The following is a 23,064-nucleotide window of genomic DNA, read 5'->3' as shown; positions in this document are numbered from 1 at the left end:
AGAGCATATCCCCTGGCTCCCCAGTCTTTCCCACTTGGCCTGCTGCCATCTGAGGTCCACTCCCATAAGTGGGAGGACGGGGGCTGCATTTCGAGGCATCTCCTTTGCCCTGCCTGCACAGACCCTTCCTGGAGCAGGATTTCAGTGAGGACTACTCTGTGTCTAAGCTACCAGCATTGCACTGTCTCTTCCTACCTCTACTGCTGTGAGCCTTCCTTCACGCTGCTGGGAAATTGCACCAGGGCAGCCAGAACTGACAGGCAGGATGTGGAGAGCATGATTCATGGAAGCTTGGGGGGATAAATCAACAAGGAGTGACCCTCAACGCTTCCCCATCCACCCCTATTTTCCTCTCCCATGGCTTCCCATTGCAGCTCGCCGACATTTTTGATGTGGAATACGTCACTTGTCAGCTGAGGCATTCTGGGATACTGGAGGCCATCCACATCAGGAAGGAGGGCTACCCAATTCGCATCCCATTCCAGAACTTTTTAGTCAGGTACTTCACTTGGTCTTCTCTTCCTTTTGGCTGAGATTCCTGAGCAGCTAAAGGGGAATGCAGTGCCAGTGAGCAGCTATGGCGTGTGGCTACTTCTCTTCCTCTTTCCGGCTTGTTTGGATCTATTTTAAGGCACTGTGGTAGATTCAGTCTCACTCCTTATCCCCAGCCCCTTGTTTGGGTCACAGTTCCACAGGTAATCTGGGTACTGCAGACAGCGGGCCCCACGTGCCTGAGCCATGGGTTGGACATCTGTCCCTTGGCTGAGGGGGACCTCATGGTCTGCCTGGGTTGGGTAAACCATCCACCCCAGCCTCTGGCTGACCCGTGGTTGCTTAGGAGGTGGGGAACCCAAACACTCCCTGTGGGAACTCTACACCTGCCCTGCTGTCTCTGGGAACGCTGACGTTCTTCTCAGCTTTCTAACTGTCTCTACTCTCCCCTTATCTGTTGTCACCCCCTCACCCGACTCCAACTTCCTCTTCTGCTCTCCTCCCCTTCTCCCAGCAGGGACGGCATTTTAAACAGTCCTGTAGCAGCCTCAGGCGAGCTCAGCGGGCCTGAAGTGATTTACAGCAGCTCTTCTCTTGGCTGCCTCCACGGGGCAGCTGCTCCTCCCTGCCTGGAAGTGACCCTCTGCTAATTAGCCAGGCTGCCTCTGCTCCTTTAGTCTTGCCTCTTCCCAGTCCTAAGCTAGCCCTCTAGCCTGACTCTGTCACAGCACTTATTTCTTTGGCCCCTATTATTGTAGTATCGGAGCCCCACACAGACTTTAACGTATTTCTCTTCACAGTGTCTCCGTGGAGCAGGGAAATATGGATGTCTTTCCTTGTGAGAAAATAAAGAGGTGTTGGTGCATGATGCAAATCAAAATATGTTCTCCCCACATGTGTCTAAAGTGTCTTGGTTTGGGAAGGAAAACATCTGGTGTCTACAAACAGAAGGGCACGAGATTTTTATAACAGGAGAATGCAGGGGTGGCTGGTGAAGGCAAGCCCCAGCCCTGCCACTTCCATCCAAGGTCTGCCCTTTCCCCAATGAGGCCCCACCTCTTCTGTCCCTCAGGCCTCCCACTCCCTGTGGAGCCATGCACTCCTGACTCCAGACCCATGCTTCCTGGCCACCTGGCGGTCTGGGGCTGCTGTGCCTCGGCCCCTGCCTTGCTGGGAGTGGCAAATGTAGGCAATTTTGGGAAGGCGATGCTTTCCTGTGCCTCCATTACCTGCCACCCATGGGAAAATGGAGAGTGCTCACCTCAGTAGGCTGTGAATTCAAATCCAGCCCTGGCCCTGGAAACTGCAGGCACAAACACATACAGGTTGGACCTCCCTGGTCCAGCACCCTTGGGATTTGTCCGGTCCTGAACGAGAGAATTTGCTGCGTATGAGGAGATACCCTGCCACCAGCCCCCCAGCTGCCTCTGTCTCCAGTTCCAGCCCCAGGTGGCCACCTTCTCATGGCCCCTGGAGCTCTCTGGCCAGGGAACATCCATGCTCCTGCCCCATTTTAGAGAGATGTATCCTATATAAGTAACTTTCTGCACATGGGGAATGCACTGGCATACAGAGTGTGAGTGCTGTCAAGACTGAAAACCACTTCGGCGTGGTGGCTTTATGGTGGCCTGTATGAAATTACCTCCAGTTTCTAATGAAATATCCCCGACACCTGCAGCCAGCTGTATCCATCAGACCGATGGGAGATCATCTGTGCCTGATTTTGCATAGCTGCCGGGTGCTGGGCTTGGTTGTCTTCCCTGAGCCTCCTGATGTCATCCAGTGTATGCTGGGTTTCCCCTTGCCTTTCAGGTACGGGACTCTGACTGGGACCCCAGGGCAGAGTTACTCACAGGACAGGGACCAATGTGCTGCAGTGCTGTCGCATGTGGTGGGGGATCCCTCGGACCTCTATCAGATTGGAGTAACAAAGGTGGTGTCTGAGGATTCCTCTGTCTTGATCCCAGAGCCCTATCTGTCCAGCCCCTAGGTACTGGGGTTAAATAGGTGCTTAGCTCCCGCACACACACGAATGTGGGAGAACTGATCTGCCCGGGCCATCTCTGTTGTTTGAGTTCCATTTTATTTTATTTTATTTTTTTTAGTTGGAGAACGTTATCACCTCTGAAAGAGGCAAACCAAGAATGTGGCTGCAGGCAGCTGTAGTGCAGGAACTGGCTCCCTTGGCCAGCCAGTGCATCCCAGTCTGGACCTGTGTCTTCATTGTGCTAACCTACAACATCCTCTGGTGTGCCACTGCTGGGCTTCCCATGCTTGGCGATCCTGAGGTGCCCCAGTCCTCAGCCAGACCCACCTCTGGGCTGGAGCTGCAAATGCCTGAAAGCTCTGTCCATGCACTTCCCTTGCCTGCAGGTGTAGCTGGCACCTAGACCACTTACAGAGAGAGAATGAGCCTCCTCCATTGTCTTAGCTGTGAGCTAGCTGGCTTTTAGCTCCAGCTGTAGAAACACCTGCACAAAGCTCCAGAGGTCCCAGATTTGAGTCCATCTGTGGGTGGCTCCACAGGCTCCCCCCCTTGCAGCTCTCATTGGCTTGCAGGAACACCTGCCCCCTTCCCTCCCTGGTGCCTATGCCACCAAAGGGACGCTGCCTTAGGTAAGCACCTAAGCCCCTCCGTCCCCATGCCTCCTTGCTGCACTGCTAAACCCCTGACCCCAGCCGGGGGCACCCTCCTGCCCCCCAGACAACTCCTTCCCAACCCCAACTCAGAGCCTACACCTCAAAGTGGGGCCCTTGCACCCGGCCCCCTGCCTCAACCCACAGCCCTGTCCGGCTTTCTGAACCTCTTGGTTTTGGCCCCGTTTCAGAGGCTAGGAGAATCCCCCAAAATCTAATAGCCCCAGCCTCCCAGAATAGTTAACCTGGCCTGGTTCCAGCCCTCCCTGAAGAGAGTAACAGAGACCAAGAGTCGCCCGATCTAAGAACAATGGGCTCGTGTCCGTGGCCAGCCTGTGTTCTGATGGGCAGCAGCGACTCCGTGGGAGTTAGTTACATTAAGGGGCTGTAAACACCATGGTCCGTCATGGACTCTGCCTCTTCTTGGGGGTCAGCAGCTGTTTCCTCTGCCCAGGTCTTCCTGAAGGAGAAGGCCAAGCAGCGGCTGGAGAGACGATGGAGCCAGAAGCAGAGCTGGGCCATCATCACCCTCCAGCGGAACATCCGAGGCTTCATCAGCCGCAGGCAATTCCAGGTCTTCCGGCAGAAGGTCACGATCATCCAGGCTCATTTCCGGGGGCATCAGGCAAGGTCAGAGGTCATAGGCCACAGCAATGCTCGTAGTCTGTGATCAGTTGCAAGCATAAGCACCTGCTGGGGGCCGTGAAAAGATGCAGTAACTCAGCGTCCAGCTCTGTGTCCCCATGTCCAGGGAGATGGCAGGGACAGAATACGCACTGCCAGGGCTGATTGCCCACCTTGTGTGCTTGTGCCCGGCAGAAGCAGCACCCTGCCGACCAGCTCACCAGGGTCTAACGTGGCTTCAGGGTGCAATTCCTGAGACAACCCTGACAGCGGTTCTCGGGTTGCAAACTCACCCCCTTGCTGGTGGGAAGCAGAGTTTCTGAAGCAAGTGCAACACACCAGTGAGTGTTTGTTGCAGGTCCGCCTCTGTCACTCCACAGACGATATGGGCTGTTAGAGGTGTGGCTGTAGAGCGGGTGTCGGGGCCCCCACAAAAGTGAGAAGCAAAATAAAAAAAATCCAAAAAAAACCCCAACCCTCAATGATGTGGCCCCGACTCAGGCACCTCACTCCCGTCGTGCGCCAGCCCCAGGGACAGATTCACTCTTCTGGGGACCTGGGGATAGTAGATTTTGTAGCCCCACCCCCAGGCTTTTGAATGTGGACAAATATTAGAGGTTCTGGGTGTGGGATGGGGCTGCCAGGGAGCTGGGCAGAAGGTAGGTTGGAAGGAGGGTGCAGGAGGGGGCTGAGGGTTTGGGGTTTGGGTAGGAGGTAGAGTGCAGGCAGGGGTGCGGGATCTGGGCAGGAGGTAGAGTGCAGAAGCAGGCTGAGGGTGGGGGGTCAGGCCTGGAGGGGTGTGTGAGAGTGTGATGGGGGGGGCTCTTACCGGTGCAGCTCCCTGGGGGCATATGCGGCTCTGCACCCTGGCTGCTCCCAGGCACCACCCCCTGCTGCTCCCACTGGCTGCAGTTCCAGTCAATGGGAGCAGCAGGGGAAAAGCCTTCAGGCCAGCATTTCCCCGTGCTGCCCTTTGCCCAGCTGAAGGGTGCATGGCAGCATGCAGAACCCCTTCATCTGCCCAAGCCAGGCAGAGACCATGGGTCAGATCTGGCCCCAGCTTGCCTGGATTGGGCCCATGAGACTTGAGGAGCCTCACTGGAGTGGGGATGGGAGGGCGAGCCCCAAGCCTCACGAGCCAGATTAAGGCAAGCCATGGGCCAGATTCAGCCCATGGGCCGTAGGTTCCACACCCCTGTAACAGAGCCCTGACTTGAGCTCAAAGGGCCCAAGCCTTCAGCTTTAAAAGTTTCCAGTTCAATCCCTGGTGCATTGGCCATGAGGGCGACCCTTCCATAGGCCAGCATAACGTGGGGGCTCTCACCGTGTTTGTCCATCGGTGAGTGTGCTTTGAAAATTGTTTACAGGGGGCCTTACGTGCTCTGTATTTGTCTTGCCTCGTGTCTAGTGCCTCTCCCATTGGGCCCCCATGCAGCTCCTGTATCTGCAAGGAGGATCTTTTCCTTCTGAGTCGTAACCCTAACTTGCTACTCCTAAGGCAGGCACTTTATAACTGGTTATTAATCCCTGTGTGCTGTCACGGCCCCTCAATGGCTGGGATTCGAAAAACTGTCATGGGGCTGTAGGTACCTAAACCTCATTGAATTACATTGGGATTTTGGTGCCTAACTCCCTTGGGAGTTCCAACCCAGATGAATACGCATGGCAAACAGAAGCATTGTTCACATTCAGAAAGTTTTGCCAAGCGTTGTACGGATTTAGCTACATTTAGCAAAACCCCGCTGCCATGTATGCTGTCCATCTTGATACAAGAGAACCTGTTCTGGTGTAGGTTGGGAAACTGGCATATACTATACAGATATAAGTACAGTTATACTGGGATAACTGCATCCATGTCAGGCTTGTGTTGTTCTACTGGTTAAAACAAAACCCCAACCCCAACAGGCACAGCTGTAACTGCTTAGAGTGGCTATCAGATCAAATTCAGCCTGCCAGCTTCTCTGGCGCTGCGAAGCTCGTGTCTGGCTCACACTAGAGCTGCATTGGGCCTGTGTACTGTGCTTAGTCCTCAGCACGGCATGGTTTACTTAATTTCCCTTCTCTTCCTGCCCCACTTTGCTCTCAGGAAGCGCTACAGGAGGTTGAAGATGGTGCTGGTGCAGTTTGGGACAGTGGTTTTAATCTCCAGGCCATTGTCGCGGACATGGAAGCGTGGCCAGGTAATAATAGGAACAGCTGGCACACATGTCAGAGCTGCATGAACCATGCACGCTCTGGGGTGAACAGTAACAGGCTATGTCTACACCACAGCAATCCTTCGAATGAGGCTCTTCTGGAAGATCTCTGCTGAAAAAACATTTCAAAAGAGCACATCCACACGCACAAAAAGTGGATTGATCCGCTCTTTCGATAGAGAGCGTCCACACAGGCCTCGCTCTTTCGAAAGAAGGGGCTGGGGATCGAAAATCTGGAACCATGAGGACTGCTCTTTCGAAAAAAGGGCCCCTGGGACATCTACACACTTTTTTTTCCAAAAGACTCTTTTGGGAAAAGGTGGTCTTCCTCATCTAGGAGAGGAAGAGGTCTGCCGGAAAGAGTGCTGCCTTCTTTTGATTTTTGGGTTCAAAGAGCGCATTTTGTGTGTAGACACTCCACGGGTTCTTTTGGAATAGGTCCATTTTTTTCGAAAGAACTTCAAGTGTAGACACAGCCACAGAGAGGCAGCCGTGTTAGTCTGCACCCTAACAAAACAAAAAAGCAGTCAAGCAGTACTTTAAAGACTAACAAAATAATTTATTAGGTGATGAGATTTTGTGGGGCAGACCCACTTCTTCAGATCTGGAGATAGTGCTGCACTGGAAATGGTGCTGAAAGAAAATTGGCATGACAATTTTATAACAGAGAGATACAAACGAGTTATCCAACCAGTTATGCACCAACCTTATTGTAGTTCCATCTAGGTTGTATTTCCCTAGCATTTCCCTGTGATTTTGCTCATCTCCCATCATATCCCTGGAATCCAGCCCAGGGAAGAGAGACTGATTTATAGGTCTAAAAGTCCAAAGGGACCCATTGTGATAGTCTAGTTTGACCTTGGCATAACTCAGCTGTAGAATTCCAGCTAGCAGTTCTTGCCTCTGGCCCATCTCTTGTGGTGGAGCGGATACATTTCTTTTAGGAAGAGACCCAGTCTTGAGGTGAAGGCTGCAAATGACAGAGATAGTCCCAGCGGCTGACCTTCTCTCTCCACTCACTGGGTTCAGCATAGGCAGGGACAGTGCTACTATAAGCCCCGGTCACCGATGTGTTGTGTCCCCCTCTGTTCTCGATCCACGGGAGGTGAGAATCTGTGCAACCTCTCCACTACAGAGCCTAGGGCTCAAGCTCTAGTGACGCATGCGTTTTTTAGCTCAGCAGTCACCCGATCAGTCCCAAAATGGCAACTATCACACAAGCTTACCACCCTCTGTTCCTCCCACTGTTTTCCTGCCATGAGCCCTGCTCCTTAGCACCAGCCTTAGTGGCAGTGTAATTGTGCCATGGACACACACCCACAGGAACAAGAAGAGAGACCATCAAACTTGTTTCACAGAGGATGGCGAGATGGTAGTCACTGTTGTTGCTTTCAGTTTTCTTCTGAAGAGGGTGGGACATCAGCTTCCCATTGGGGCAGGGGAGGTGCCCAGCACGTACTGTTCTGGTGTAACAGGGCTCGCGAGGAGGCTCGAGAGACACTCGTGTAGCTGCCCCTGTAGCCGGAAGGCTGCCTGGAGAGCACCCAATGAAAATCCTCACAGGGTGAGGCATTGCCAGGCTGTGCTGCCTGAGCAGGGCATGTGGTCTCAGCTCTGCTCCAATCACTCGCCAGACTGACCACCGCAAAGTCTCTTATGCCCTGCCCTCTGGTTGCTTCCCAAGGCTCTGCTCACTCAGACAGTGACGACAGACCATAAAAGATCTCAAAGTTCACCTGCTTGAACAGCAGTTTCCCTTCCTCCTTCCCCTGTGGTGTCACCTGGGGCGGACTTTAGTACGCCTGCCTGTTCCTCAGCCCAGGCCAGCCCAGCCCTGGCACTTTCCCATCTCGTCACACACGCCACAGACAAACAGGAGAGAGAGGGAGCGAGAGAGCTGCACAGCCTCTGAGCCGGAGGCAGGTGAGTGCCCGCAGATTAGGGAAGGGCAGAGCTGGATGGGAGCATGGCTCCCCTAGAGTCCTTGTCCAGCCCTCTGGTGGGACCTCCCTCTGGGCACCTCTCCAGGCTGGATTCAGGTTTTCCAGCTGCCAGGAGAGAGGGTGGTGAACCATGTTTCCGGTCACTGAGTGCCTTGTGCAGCACTGTCACTTGTATCCCCAGAGACAGTAAGTGCCAGGCGACCTGAGGAGCAAACTGGGGGGCTACAAAGCAGCCCACTTCGTAATTCCTCATCCCACCTGCAGTTTTGGAGGGGGTTATTGTGTCATCTTCTCGGGCTCTGAATCCTGCTGTTGCTGTGTGCTTTTGTACACTAGTGTTCCACCCCAGAGGGGGCTCCTTTCTGGTTGCATTCAGCCTGGGAGTACTGCGGGTGCCCAAGCCTCAGTTTCTTGGTGTAGACAGATCCCAGACAGAAGATGCTGTGCTCTTAACACGCTAGCTGCTGAAATGGCACACCAGCTCCTGCACATCCCCAGAACTGTAGCTAGAAGTACCTGGTGATCCAAAGCATTGCCCCTCCGAGATGCCTGGCCCACCCCAGGCAGTGCCCTCATGCCATTTCTTTTCCTTCTGACAGCAGAGGCGTGAGGACAGCTGGCAGAGAGAAGCGTCACTGGCCAAAGGTGGAGAGGAAAGAGGTAGCTGCCCAGGAATGGTAGGTGGCAAAATTCCAGCATATCAGCTCGGAGGGCCTGGCCTTGTTTATCCAAACAAACCAGTCTGCTGGGGTTTCAAACAGGGTGAGTGTTAGAGAGAAGGGAGGGAGTTCCCACTGCATAGGTTTGAGTCCACACATCTGTCGCTGCTGTCATGGGCAGTGGCTGCAGCACGAGGGTGTTTGTGTAACTGAAGCCAGTTGACAGAGGGACCATTTCTGTCCCTCCAAGGAAGCCAAAGTGCCGCTATTCCATGAAAGGACCTACAGTGGTGAGAAGCGATGTAGACACCTAAGTGCTGGGGCTGAGCTTTGGGAAGATGCTTATGGCATTTGGATTCCAGTTAGAAATTAATAGGTCTTGGGTATCCAAATGCTTGAAGGGACTAAAAATCTCATTTTCATTCCTTTGCTCTGTTGTTCCGGGTGACCTGCAAAATCAAGGCTGTCAGTCCCTGCCATTTGCCCTTGTAAGAGATCTCAAGGGACTTTGCCTTGGAATTAGGGATTTCAGGGGCCAAAGACCCCCTTGTAATTCCTAATCCCACCTGCAGTTTTGGAGGGAAGGTATGGTGTCATCGTCTTCTCCAGCACTGAATCATGCTGTTGCTATGTGCTGTTATACACTTGTGTTCCACCCCAGAGGTGGCTCCTTTGGCATAGTCATTGCTATGGGCCTGTTGAGGAGAGGGGTCTGCCTTTAGATGTAAGAGAGGCAGTGTGGATCAAGGACTTTGAGGAAGAATACATTTTATAATTGTAATATCTGTAAAGGGCTGCATTGTTTGGTGATCACACCTGATACCTGTATTCACAACTGAATTGATGCATATTGTAACCCTTTAGGGAAAGCGCCCTCAATGATAAATGTACGCTGGGTTACTGTAAACAACCACTCACCAAAATCCAGAGCACTACACTCCCCGTTATATTCAATGGACATTTCAAAAAGCCACCTGTTATAACTTCCCCCTGCTTCCCTCCCAGCACCCACCAGCATTTACACACAATTGGGGCACAATTTGTATTCTGGAGCAATGTGGGCTCGTGGGTATGCATGGGTCACTCCCACAGTGTACATGAAGTAATGTGGCAGCAGGGCATGTAATCAGCATACTGTGCTCAAGTGTCACATTAATGTCATATACATGGTTTACCCACTCTCACCCCATCCCAGAAATCGATCCTTGGATACTCCATCCGCTCCATTGCTGTTAAACTTGTGCTTTAAACTTGCTCGCAAACATTCGCATTATAAACTTGTCCATGGGTAAAGGGGTGTGTGTTTGGCTGTCAAGCCTGCCACGTGTAGTCACAGCTGGACTGGTGCCGCCTGTAGATAGTCCTATTTCAGGAGCAGCCTCCAAGTGTCTCCCTGTGCAGTGCCAGGATTCCAGGAAGTTTCCATTCCTGTAGTACAACCAAGTTCTCATCCCTATGTTACAGCCTGTTACAGCCTTAAGCCCCGCAAACATAAACACCAGATAGACATATCAGTCCTAACATGTGCTCTTGAGCTGGGAACCTAGGAAACCAGTAGACAGGGTAACCTTGGCTTCAGACTCATAAAAATACTAGGGCTGCGTCTACACTAGTACGTTCTTTTGGCCGGGGGAACCAGGCCTTTTCCACAAGAACCGGCGGAACGTCTACGCACAAAATGTGCTCGTTGGATCTGAAATCAAAAGAGCGCAGCACTTTTTCCAGGGGCCCTCTTCCTCTCCCAGATGAGGAGGAGCGCCTTTTTCTGAAAGAGTTTATTTAGAAAAAAATGTGTGTGGACACCCCGGGGGTCCTTTTTTTGAAAGAGCAGTCCTCACGGCACTGGATTTTTCAATCCCTGGCCTGTTCTTCCGAAAGAGCAGGGGCTGTGTGGACGGTCTCTATTGTGCATGGCTGCGCTCTTTCAAAAGAAGTTTTTTCGGAAGAGGTCTTCTGGCAGAACTTCTTTTGACACATCACTGTAGTACAGACGTAGCCTAAGAGTGGCATTGAGCCAGAGCCTGCACACCCAGTAAACACCCTCTGCTCCTAGATTTCAGAGACGAGGGTGCAAATTTCCGCTGCTATGGGGGAGTTAATACCTCTAAACTATTCCTGTGTTCACGTCATACTGGGATAGGGCCTAGTAAAACTTAGCAGCTGCTGTCTGTTCTGTGATGAATTATGCAGGGTAGAGCAGAAACGTCAGCCTGTCACCTGCTCAACAGCAGTGAGCAAGGGCCAAGGAGGCAACTGTACAAGTGAGTCCTGCTGAACCGTTTTTTGGGACAAGTCTGGCTTGCTTTCCTGTCCTTGAACCCCTTTTGAAGCAGGGCTCGTCAACTGCTGTTGAACTGGAGAGAGCTGTGCCTCCGCAGCAGGCCTGCGAATGGGTGCTGGGGGTGGGGAGGGGCAAAGGGGGCAGTTGCCCCAGCGCCTGGCGTTTCAAAGGGGCCTGGCGCACCACCTGCTGCTGCTGGTACTTCGGCAGCCAAGCTCCAGGACCCTTTGAACTGCCACAGCAGTGCTGCTCTGCCACTCTGTGCAGCTCTGAGGGATGGGGAGGAGCCCAGCTCCACTGTCTGAGTGCCCTAGGCCCTGCCTTTTGCAGCATACGGAGCCAGGCCACACTCCTATCTTGCCCTGGGGCCTGTGAGTCCCACTGGTGCTCAGCAGCTCGCAGGGGATGCTGTTCTGTCTGCAACATGAAGCCCACCTTGTGCTGCTGCAAAACAAGCAAAGACCAGCCCCACCCCTTCAAGGCTTGGCCCCTGCTTGGGATTTGCTCTGTTCCATTAACGCTGAGCACTGTGGAAAGTACGGTGCTTTCGCTTTGTGCCAACGTAGCCTTCAGTTTCAGTTCACACATCCTCACTCTCCGGATTGCCTTGTGGGGTTAGGGTGGGGAGCTGACTCACACAAAGCCTAGAGCTGCACTAGGTTTTTGAGCTTGTGCTTCACCCAGGCTGGCTTGAAAATGAGTTCAGGTTGTAACTAGCCATGAACCTTAACATCAAGGTGTCCTGTAAAAAAACATAAGTAGGCCTAAGGGCCAGGATGGAAGTTTCCATTCCTGTAGTACAACCGAGTTCCCATCCCTATGTTATGGCCTGTTACAGCCTTAAACCAGATAGACACATCAGCCCTGACCCCAGGGGTGGTGATGGGGGGTGTTCCCTTAGCGACGCAGGTGCAGAAGCCGTGCAGGAGAAAGCAGATGCCCTGGAAGCTGTGGGGGAAAGAGGGGAAAGCCAATTGCGCTGCCCCCTCTTTACAAAATGTCACGCTTCCTCTGGGGGCTGCACCCCTGACCTCGGGAACCAGTAGACAGAGTAACCTTGGCTTCAGCCTCATAAGAATGCTCAGAGTGGCATTGAGTCAGTGCATGCACACCCAGTAAACAGCTAAGGGACTTTGGCTTTTGGGGTGCCCTGAATTCCCCCAGCTGGATCCACATCCACCGTGGCCCTGCTGTGAGGCAACAGGGATGGGAGCCCTGTGGCAGAAGGGATGTAAGCATTCCAAGTGCCTTTTACTCCTTATATGCATTGCCTGGTTGTGTTTGCTTGCTAAAGTATGCACTGTAATAACTGTATAACAGCCATTCAACAGCATTACCTGTGCAGTAGCGGTAAAGTAGTAAGCTTAATAAAATAAACTATCCCTAATTAACAAGAAGTCCTGTGGTACCTGATGGACTAACAGTCCATAAGGTGCCACAGGACTTAGTCTGTATCTTCAAAAACAAGAAGAACTTGGCAACCTCTCTGATACTTATCCCTAATCAATTCTGCCTGAAAGCAAATCCATAATCCTGTCCACCTTGGCCCTGTGAGCTGGCACAGAGTGGATAAAAAACAATGATTTAAAAAAAAATAAAAATCAGATTTTATTTCAATCATATTTTTTAAAAAAGTCATCAATAAAATAGTAAATTTTTCATTGAAAAATAATAGTTACAATTGAATCTCATCACAAACGTGCTACACATATACTTAGTCTTACAAAAATGTATTAATGGCTCTTGTCTGTCCAGCCGAACTACTCTTAGCTCTTGCTTCTCGAAAGTTCTGGGCTTTCAGTTTCTGTTTCTCAGCAGACTAAGGTCACCTGCGCAAAGAGCGACACAGGCTGCATAAGACTGTTTTGTTCTGTGCTTTTGTGGCGGTGGAACTTGGCCAATCATGGCAGAGGAGGAGTTAAGTCATTGTCTTAAAGACAGAAGCTGGTTCTATGCAACAGAGTTCTGTCAACAGTAGAGGCCTTTTGTCAACAAAACTAGGAAGTGTCCACACTGCAAATGACTTCTGTCTGGAATCTATCGACAGCACGCGGCCGTTTTCCCAGCAGAGTTCTGTCTTGATCATATGAGGAAGAGCATCTCTGTCGGCAAAATAATCATGTAAGGGGGGCCTTCTGTTGACAGAGAGGCTTCTGGTTCACCGGTCACCGCTTTTTTGCAGAGCTTCCAGGTGCCCATTCTGTCGACAGAGGGCGTTGATGGGGAGAGCCTATTAAGTGTGGACGTGTTCTGTGGACAGAGATTCTGTCGGGAAACATTTGTTGTCAGTGACTTCTTTCAACAGAACTCTGTAGTGTAGACACAGCTAGAGAGGCAATATATAGGCAAGGGCGGAGGTAGAATAGAGGAGAACAGTGGGGTGTACTGGAAAGAAAAAGGGAAGACATTGTTCAGCATGCACATGGCTTCCTTCGTTGGTAGGGTGACCATCTGTGCCATTTTTACTGGGGCAGTCCCTTAGTTAAGTTGTCTCACAGGCGTTCCAAATTTTTTAAGAAAATAGGCAAATTGTCCCATATTTTGCAGGGTTCCTGTTCCCTGGCCCCCTGTGCCTCGGGGTGGCAGCCTCTCCTGCCAGGGAGCTCCTCCTCTGTGGGGCAGCTGCCCCATTCCCCAACACCCCACGGTGGCAGCCCCGGCTACCGGTGAACTCCACAACAGGGCAGCTGTCTCATTCCCTGATGCCGTACGGTTAAGGGGAGCAGCTCCTGCTGCCAGGGAGCCCCTCCCTGGGTTGGCTGCCTCATTCCCTAGCCTCCCACGCCTCAGGGAGGCAGCTCCGGCTTCATTCCCTGGCCCCCCGCTCCAGGAGGCTTTGGCACACCCACCTCCCACCAAGGGGCTCTGGAACCCCTGTCCTCCACTCCCTTTCATCCCTGGTGCCTCCCCACTGGAGGCTGCAGAGCCCCCATCCCTGGTGCCTCACCCTGGAGAAGCAGCCCCCATCGCCAAAAAGCCCTACGATGGGACAGCAGTCCCACCCCCATCCCTGGAGGCCAGTGTCCCATATTTGCCACAGGGCAATGTGGCCACCCAATATATTCCCCTGCACTTTTGCAACAGAAAAACTGTCATGGCTCCTGGGTGTAAGACAGACCCTATCTGGGAATACTTTGAAGAAATTTGTTCCCTGGTAAAAAGGGAAAATGTGTCAAGTGTAAGCAGTGCAAGAAGATGTAGGGCCTGGTTGCAAGAATGAAACATCATAAGAGAGCTCGTTGTAGAATTTTTAAGGACATCATACGTTTAGTGTTCTGAGGACTTGTCTGTTAGTTAAGAACACTTGAAAATTAAAAAAAAAATAATAAAAGAGTTAAAGGAAACCCATCAGATGGCATCTCAGGAGACCACCACAACTGCAAACATGAAACATTTATGTAACATTTAAGATTTAGTTGACTATAAGTGCTATTACACTTGTGTGTGTGATTTAGTTCTTACCATTCTGAATGTACTGCTGCTGCATCTGCAGCTTGATACGGATAATAAATATTATGTACAATTCTTCATCATCATCATCAGTCCATTGACTGAGGTCGTTGGGGCACCTTCATGACAACATTCCTTACATTGTCTCTCCATTTTTGGCAGCCGTGTGCCAATTCTTCTGTTGCGGCAATGCTCATTCCTGTCCATTCTTTAATGTTGTCTATCCACTGCTTTTTCTGTCTGCCCCGTCTCCTTTTGCCATTGACCGTGCCTTGCAGTATGGTCTTGGACAGGCCTGATGATCTCGTTGCGTGTCCATACCATCTTAGTTTGCTCTTTTTCACTCTGGATAGTAGGTCGTGATGAGGTCCTATTGCTGAGTTCATGATGTTTCTGACCTCTTCACTACTAATATGTGCCATGTAGGGGATATTAAGAAGCTTGCAGTATAGCTTCATTTCAAGGGCCTTGATCTTGCGCTCTAGTTCTGCTGTCAGAGTCCAGGTCTCACAAGCATATAAAAAATGCTGTTGTGAGTTGGAAATTAACTGATAGTAGTGATCAGATTTGAACCATTGTTTAAGAAATACGTGAAGAAGTATCAGTGAACAGTTTGATTTAAATCAATGATTCTTTTTTCTTGGTAATTTAAATTGTGATTTAAAGCATCTTGATTTAAATCAACCCACCCTCCTTAGCATACATCTATGTAGGCCTTGTCTACACTGGAAAGTAGTGTCACTTTACTGGTCCGGTTGGAGTGATATAACACTGTTCTTAAGGTGTCTTACGTTGTTATAGCTGTTCCCTTGTGGAAAAGGGCATTAAACAACACCAGTATAACTGCATCCACATCATGGGTTGTACAGGGAAAGCTATTTAAGTTAACCAGCTGCCCCTGCCCCGCCGCCCGCCCTGCCTAATGCAATTTACACCAGTATAAACACTGAGTCAACTAGGCCTGAGTTTTCAATGAAACCTAAATTTTCTGCATTTTAGGATTTTGCCACCCACAACTGTGCATGACTCGGTCACAGTCCTGAGATAGTCATGTGCTTTAAAACTCATAGATTTGGATCCAAGTCTGGAAATGTTGCTACCAGATTCCCTGGACAAGGCCGTGTCTTCACCAAGGGTAGTTTTGAAATCAGTTGTTGTACTGACTGACAAAACCACACTGGTTAAAATACAGGAAGTTGTCTGAGTTATCAGTAACTGCTGGATAAATGTCATGAGAGAAACGAAAGACAGATCAAAATGATCAGTTACTGAGCGGCTTAATCATGTGTGGCTTAAACATAAAGCCCAAATTCTGTGTGCTTTACTCAGGTTGTGTATTATCCGGCTAGGTATAGACCGCGTGTGTTATGCATCCCAAAATGACTACTCTGTGGCTTTTCTCCTTACTCAAAATAGCGTAGGTATTTCGAGCGCAGTATTCCAGTTCTGCTTGTCCTTGTCGTGAGGGAATAATGGCACCTTCAAAATAGGCCCTTATTTCAAACTTTGGTGCCATTTGGACAAAGTTCGAAATAAGGCATAACAAAATAATTTACCCAATTTGCATTGTGCAAATTGCGTAAATTACTTCAAGCTAGAGTGTAGCCTAGATGTAGCCTTAAGGTATGTCTCTGCCAGAGCTGGGAGCACGCCTCCCAGCCTAGGTGGACAGACTGATGCTAGCTCTGCTCGAGTGCACATGCTAAAAATAGCAGTGCGGATCAGTATTCCCTCTCATTTTTTCCAACCACACAGGAAATGTTTTGTTATATGCACCAAGGCATGTGCACCACCAGTAGATACATACCCTGACAGCTGTGGGCACACGGCTAATCAGCTGTGTGGCATTTGAATCTCCCCAGGTAGCCTCAGCTTAAAGGGAATGTTGGTGGGGATGACACAGCACAGGTGGCTGTTCAGGGGTCAGATGGCTTAGACTCGGGTGACTAACTTGTTGACATGCATGGGATTTCAGAGCTACCAAGGTACTATTCAGATGGAGGATAAAGAATCAGGCCCAATAAGTGTAAGACATTCAGGGCAAGGACTTGGGGCCTGGTTCGCTTTTGCTTTACACCATATGCCGTCATTGGATACGACTAGACTGCAGTCAGGGGTGAGACTGCTGCACATGTGTAGACATAACCAAGCTAGTTTTGATCTAGCTAGCTTTGAGTAACAATTGCACTAAAGCCTCAGCAGCATGGGGCAGCCTGCGGAATCCTGGGCAGGCTGCCATGGTTTCATTGCTAGTGTTACATGAGCTAGCTGAGTCAAAACTAGCTCCATTTTGTCTACACACGTTACAGTCACACTTCATACCCAGGGAAATCTAAGTGGTGTCATTCTGAAGTGGTAGCAAAGGACATCCATTTTGCAGAAGAGTACGCATCAACACAAGGTGCAGAGGGGTGGAGAAGATATGCTCGGAGCCATCTTATGAGCTCATAAATCCAGATTAATTTAACTGAGACTCTATTTATTTGTACAGTAGCGTTCTTGGATGCTGTAAAATAATGAAAAAGCAGCTCACGAGGCGGAAAAACATGGAATCATCTGTGCAGAACTAGGAACCTCTTGGATCTCGAGAAGTGCACTAAGTTTTGTATCTTTCCCCGGTAGTGCTTGTCTGTCAAGAGCCATGACCCTCTCTCCTGCTTTACTCTGTTTGCCAGTGTGCTCTTCATTGTGACTCTTATTTCTCCTCTGTGTTTATAACGTTCTAGAAAATGCATACACCAGTTATTTTGATTGGCTCCCTTGCCCAAGTCCTGGCCCTAGCTGTGCTCTCATGGACCTCCGTGGGTAGAAGCATTGCCCGAAGTCCGAGTAAAAACATCTGAGTGTCTGACCCTGTGTTTTGACTGCAATTAATTTATTTTTCTTTGGCTCATCTGATTATCAACTCTTTTCTCTCTCTCTCGGCAGGATGTGGGGCTGCTGGAAATCCCTGCAGAACTTGCGGCGCTCCTGCACTCTGCCAAAGGTAAAAAACAAACAAACCTCCTTCCCAATCGCTCTGTCCTAACTCGCATTGTTTGCATTCCGTGTGGTTTGCGTGTGCGAGGCACACTCTCTTGCCTGGATCATATCTGCTTCGTTGGTGCTGGAAATGTAAACACCATAACACTGTGTGAATGTGTATCTGGGCTTTCTCCAAGATGCCTAGATAGAGAGGCAGCATTTCCCAGTGGGTGCAGCACTGCACTGGAGCTTGGGAGACATGGGGTTTTATCCCCCGGCTCTGCCACTGGCCTACCCTGTTAATACAAGCAAGTCGTTGCCCATCTCTGGGCCTCTTTTCCCTTGTATGGCTCATATTTAGACTGGAATGGTTGGGGCCAGAGCTAATTCTTGTGGTGTGTTTGTACAGCACCTAGCACCGTGGAGCCCTATTTCAGTTGGGCCTTCTAGGTGCTGCCATAATCCAGATGAATCACTGGGGCAAGAAACATGTTAATGAGCAGATGGTGCTGGGTTCCTTGTGCACCTTGCCCACAGAAGCATTGCGGTCAATAGAGATGCGTGCAAGTTGCAGGGATTAGGATATCTTTGTTGACAAAATTCCTTTTGCCCTCCATTGGAAAATGCTAGTTCGTCAAAACTAAAACTTGATGGAGGATCATATCTGTGTCAGCAAAGCGTTCGTCAGGAAGGGTTCCTCTGGAACCCACACCATCTCCCAAGCCACCCACGCCAACCCCTCTCCCTGAGATACCAGAAGCACTCATGACCCCCACCACCACCACCGGACACCCACCAAATCTCCCGTCCTTGGAGACATCTGGGGGGAGAGAGGGGCAGACAGAGACCTCCCAGGAACAGCCTGATGCAGAGCAGGAGGTTGAACCTGGCTTCCCCCTGATCCCAGCTGAGTACCCTGAACGCCAGGCAACAGGCTGTTCACTCTTCCTCCCCTGCCCTTCTCTGCTCTCAGTTCCTGAACACTTTTGAAAGATCTTGACTTTGTCCCAGTGCAAATCTTTTGCTTTCCCTGGAGAGCCAGGAGGGTTTAACCAGAGGAGGTGGCAGTGGGGGAAGTGCCAGTGGTTGGAGGGGAAGGAAGCAGGGTGTGTGGCTGAAGTGCTGGAGAAGGTGTGCAGAAACGCTGCTGCTTTGAGACGTCTGGAGCCTGGGAGGCGTTTGTTGTCCTATTGCCTCGATAAGTCCCTTATCTCGCGCCTCTCTCGTGGTGACCTCTGGGATTGGGACACTGCCAGCAGAGTCTCTGCAGTGCTCCATTGTTTGTACACCCTGATGGAATGGAAACTCTTTGCAAGCCCTGGGCTGGGGCGTTGCCTACGAGCTGCCCCAGGGGTGCAGGTGTCAGAGGTTTGGGCCACGTCCCTCGCTGAGCTAATCCTGGATGTGTCGTTTTCATGACCACCTTCTCTCTGCTAACCCCCTGAGTCGGAGGAGGCCTACGCTGTCAATCCAATCCTAGCTAGAGAAATGGCAGCATGAGAGTGCTGTGCTGAATGGATGTCAAGGCATTTACCCATTGTCCTCCCCTTCCTGTGCCAGCCTCACAGCCCCCCAGGTTTCTTGCTGCCCCCCAGGACATGGGCACAGCAATTAGCTTGGGGAGCTGGCGAGCAGGAGGGTGACAACGGTCATGCTGTCTGAAGGGGAAAGAGAAGATGGCAGCAAACTGCATTTGGCAGAGAGCTTTGGGCAGGCAGCCGCTGTGTGTGGCAGTGGCCTAGGGGGTGAGGAGATGGTGTGGGTGTCTCGGGGGGATGGTACTGAGGCCTGGGGGGGGATCAGATGTCTCCAGGGGAGGGGGATTTTGCGGCTGTGTGGTGGGGAGAGTCGGGGGTGCCCCAGTGTGTTAGGCAGGGGGTTGTCATGGGGGGCTTGGGAGATGTGTGGGTGTCTCTGGGTGGGCAGGCAGTGTTGGGAGCTGGGCTTACGGCACAGTGGCTAGATGGAGCTGAGCAGAGGATCCATTTTCTCTCTCGCTCACTCACTCTCTTGCAGGGCAGCGCTATGCCCCAGCCAATCAGATCACCGAGGTGTCGCCCCCAGAGGTCAAGGCCAAGTGTGACCTCTCCCTCCCGCCCAACATCAATGACTCTCCCTTCTCCGCCTTCGTAAGGTCCCACTTCCAGGTAAGGTGCTGCTGATGCCAGAAGCCCCAGGGACCCTTCCATTCTCGCCTGCCTCCTCGCTGCTGGCTGCCCTTCTACCCCCCTTCAGCACGGTCTCCTCTCTCCCTCTCGGCCAGTCTGCCCCAGGCTCCACAGCGTTCTGCCTCTCCCCTTGCCCTCGCGTCCTCAGGGGTGTTGGAACCAGAGGTGCAGGGGGTGGGGGCACTGCCAGATGCCCTGCCTGGAAGTGGTCTCCGTCATGTACAGGGTTCACTGCTCAGTGGCTCTCATCACCTCCCCACCGCACACATTGCTCCAGCCCCCTTGCATGTGCTTTCTCTGTCAGGAGGTTTTCCTGGGCTCCTGCACCTCCTCACCTCACCGCTCCAGTAAGTGCCTGATTATCGGGGGGCGGGGAGCTGCAGGAACCCTCACCGGGCTGCATACCGTGTCTGTGCTGTGAGTCCCCGTGGACTGTATCTATGACACTGGCTTGTCATCAGAGACTTTGCCTGGAAGTCTGATAAAGGACTGAGCCCCACAAGGAGCTGTCTGCTGCCTCCTTATCCCGTTCCTTGTCCTTGCTGGGCCCAGCTGGGAGAATGCAGAGTCCCTCGGGGGGTGGCCACGGACTCACTCCCTTTTCACCTCCTAGGAGACTAGCTTCCCGGCCATTGGACAGCCCCTGCAGCAGCCCTTAACCCGCCTGCAGGGCGAAGACAAGCAGAGTGCTCTGGAGATCAACAAACTGGTGAGTGCAGGGCTCAGTGTGCCTCTGTGTATGTCTCTGCCAGCAGCTGTTCATCAGAGAGCCAGACTATTCTATTGGCCAACCCCAAAGCAGCCCACTGGCCTTTGTAGGGGTGGGCATTAGCGAATGTGAAGGCACTCTAGGAGCTGGTTCACAGGACCCCAAGCACCCTGGTACCCCCACGAGGAAAGTCTAGAGCAGTGGTTCTCAACCGGGGTACATATACCCCTTGGGGTACTCAGAGCTCTTCCAGGGGTACATTAATTAGTGTTTCTCAGCCTTTTTTAGGAACAAAAAAATTGGACTTATTTCATGTTCATCTAATTTCTTTTATTTATCCTTTTTGCACAATCATAAAGACAATGGCAAGGCTGTTGCCCCCAGGCAATTTCTTCCAACCAACCTGTTACGATTAAGTTGATTAAACAAACGTGTCTTAATGGTAGGAAAAAAAAATTGAGTGTCTGAAAATTGTAGGTACTGGGGCTACTTATATGTATATATTTTTAAAGAGGTACTTTATGAAAAAAGAAAAAGGATCAGAAACACTGCTCTAGAGGTTACAATGAAAAAACTCGGGGGTTATACACCACCAAGTCACTGATTCGCTCTCTGCCCATGGGCTGCTCCCCAGAAGTCCCAGAGCCTCCTCAAACAAGCTGGGAGGCAGGAGAGAAGGCTGGATTTTCTGCAACATCTGAGCTGAGCTGTCCTGGGGAAGCCAACTGGGTAAGGATATGTCCTCAGGGTGGTGTTAACATTGGCCAGAGACACCTGGGTGGGAGCCAGCCGCACTGCAAAGCCACACGCGAGCTGCTGCATCAGTATTTCTCAAGCTTTTTTTTTCATAAAGTACTCCTTTTTCAAAACAATTATAAGAACCCCCAGATTTCTCTTGCATACCCCTAAGGGTACGCATAGCGCCAGTTGAGAAGCATTGTCATAAGGTAATCTGAAGTCTTGAAACCTTTTTATTGCATTTTTTTTTTTTTTTGGTCCTCTGTACTTGTATATGTCACTCTGTATTGGAAATGAAATTGATCTGAAGACGCGGGTCTGTCCCATGAAAGCTCATCACCTAATAAATCATTTTGTTAGTCTTTAAAGTGCTACATTTCTGCTGCTTTGTTTCACTGGAGTACAGACTAACACGGCCACCTCTCTGTTACTCTTGAAACAAGTTCCATTCAACCTTTCCAGATTACTGTACCCTTTTCAGGAGTCAGACTTGTTTTGCATACTACCAAGTTACACCCCACTTAAAAACTACTTACAAAACATGCAAAAATATCACAAAAGATAACTACTGAAAACTTGCTGACTTTCTACCATCTTATTATTAAATAACTGCATTGGAATAGAAATATTGTACAGACATTTCAGCGTAGGGCATTCCAAGTAGTAGAAACAAGTCATTGTCTAAATGAACTTTTATATTGTTCTGACTTTACTAGTGTTTTTATGTAGTTTGTTGTAAAACTAGGCAACTATCTAGATGAGTTGATGTACCCCCTTGGAAGATCTTGGGTACACGTACCCCTGGTTGAAAAACACTGTGCTAGATCCGCACTGGTGCTGTGCTCATCCCTGTACATTGGTTGGGCTTCTGGGGCGTACCCTGTGGTTCTTAACCCTGCATCAAAGGGAGCCACTCTTTGTTTCTTTTCCAGGGAATGGTGGGCGAACTTGTCTCTTCTCCTGGGTGCGCTGGGTGGACAGAGGAGAGAGAGGTTTGGAAAGGAAATGCCCATCCCCCAGGCTATCCACACTCTAGTGGTTTCACCTGCATCCACCCAGGGAAAGTGGAGGGTTGCCAGCTTGAGTGAAAGCACTTTCGTTTATAACCCACACTGGGTCAGATAGCCTGAGCTGGGTACAGAGCGGAAGAGTCCTGGTGACTCACTGTGGTCGCTCTTTGGCCCTTGGTTTGCCCTCCTGTTTAATTTAAGAGTGTAAGAATGTAAGATGCTGTGTGCTTCTTCTAGGTATAACAGCAGATCACTGAACACTGTCGTGAGGGTGGTTATGTTTACTCGGGTTAAATAAAAGACCAGTGTTTTTTCAAAGCCAGCAATGGGCACATGGTCAGGCTGGGCAGGTTTGAAGAGGGTTCTCGAAATACCTAGCTTGGAACAACAGCCAGCCTTAGCTGATGCATTTAAAGGCAAGTGTCTTTAGCAGAGGCTGCAAGTGGTAGAACGGCTGTCCTAGTGACCAGAGACACCTGTGTGGAACCAGGTATGTGCCCAGGGAGAGGTCATTTGTGTTGCCTGCATTAACTCTGCAGTGAAGACATAACCTAAAGAGCAAAAGACATAGACCTACAGTGGCACAGGGTTTAAGAGAGGCTCATTCCCTGAGCAGGGACTCTTCGGAGAAGAGGTTAAATCAGTATCTGAGTCATTAAAGGTACTAAGTGCCAATGGGTGTGGTGCTGTGGCTGTCTTAAGTGTAGGGTGTGGAGCAGGAGGCCAAAGACTGACTGACTTCCCCACCCCACCTCGCAGGTGTGGGGATGATCTAGCAATGAGATTCTGCAGGCTTCTAATGCTCGCATTGTCCAGCTGCATGCAAATAATGAGTAGGCCCTGGAGGGGCTCTTTAGTGTTCCCCCTAAGGCTCCACAAACAGAGGCACAGAGCATAAGAGACTCTTAGCCCTGCCTCACTAAAATCCATGGGAGCTTTGCCACTGAGCAGAAATGGCCATGGAATGACTTGCCCAGATGGTCTCAGAGCCAGGAGGAGAAGAACCTAGAAACCCAAACCTAGGAACCCAAAGCCCAGTCGTCCACTCTAACCATTAGGCCACACTGTGACCCACGCACTCTTGCTGTGCCATTCTGCTAGGAGGGCCTTTCAGTGGGAAAAAGAAACCCTACAGCAACCTGGCAGTGTCTTTTGGTCCTGTGGGGGTGAGGGCACTCTAGGTCTGTCCACACA

General features: G+C 50.8%; 1 protein-coding gene across 1 annotated transcript in view; it reads left to right on the top strand.

Annotated features, from left to right (window-relative positions):
* Positions 1-23,064, top strand: part of MYO15B (myosin XVB) — a 90,453-nt gene that overhangs the window by 31,366 nt on the left and 36,023 nt on the right. Inside the window, exons 19-25 of the mRNA XM_075015016.1 lie at positions 375-499; positions 2,305-2,425; positions 3,584-3,754; positions 8,491-8,568; positions 17,210-17,267; positions 19,262-19,392; positions 20,027-20,122. Of these exons, the coding sequence (XP_074871117.1) occupies positions 375-499; positions 2,305-2,425; positions 3,584-3,754; positions 8,491-8,568; positions 17,210-17,267; positions 19,262-19,392; positions 20,027-20,122 (780 nt within the window). The remainder of the gene's footprint in view (positions 1-374; positions 500-2,304; positions 2,426-3,583; positions 3,755-8,490; positions 8,569-17,209; positions 17,268-19,261; positions 19,393-20,026; positions 20,123-23,064) is intronic.

Source organism: Carettochelys insculpta, chromosome 20 (assembly GCF_033958435.1).
Source record: "Carettochelys insculpta isolate YL-2023 chromosome 20, ASM3395843v1, whole genome shotgun sequence".
Classification (NCBI taxonomy): Eukaryota; Metazoa; Chordata; order Testudines; family Carettochelyidae; genus Carettochelys; species Carettochelys insculpta.
The sequence above is the reverse complement of the archived record's forward strand: the minus strand, read 5'-3'. Positions and strand labels throughout refer to the sequence as shown.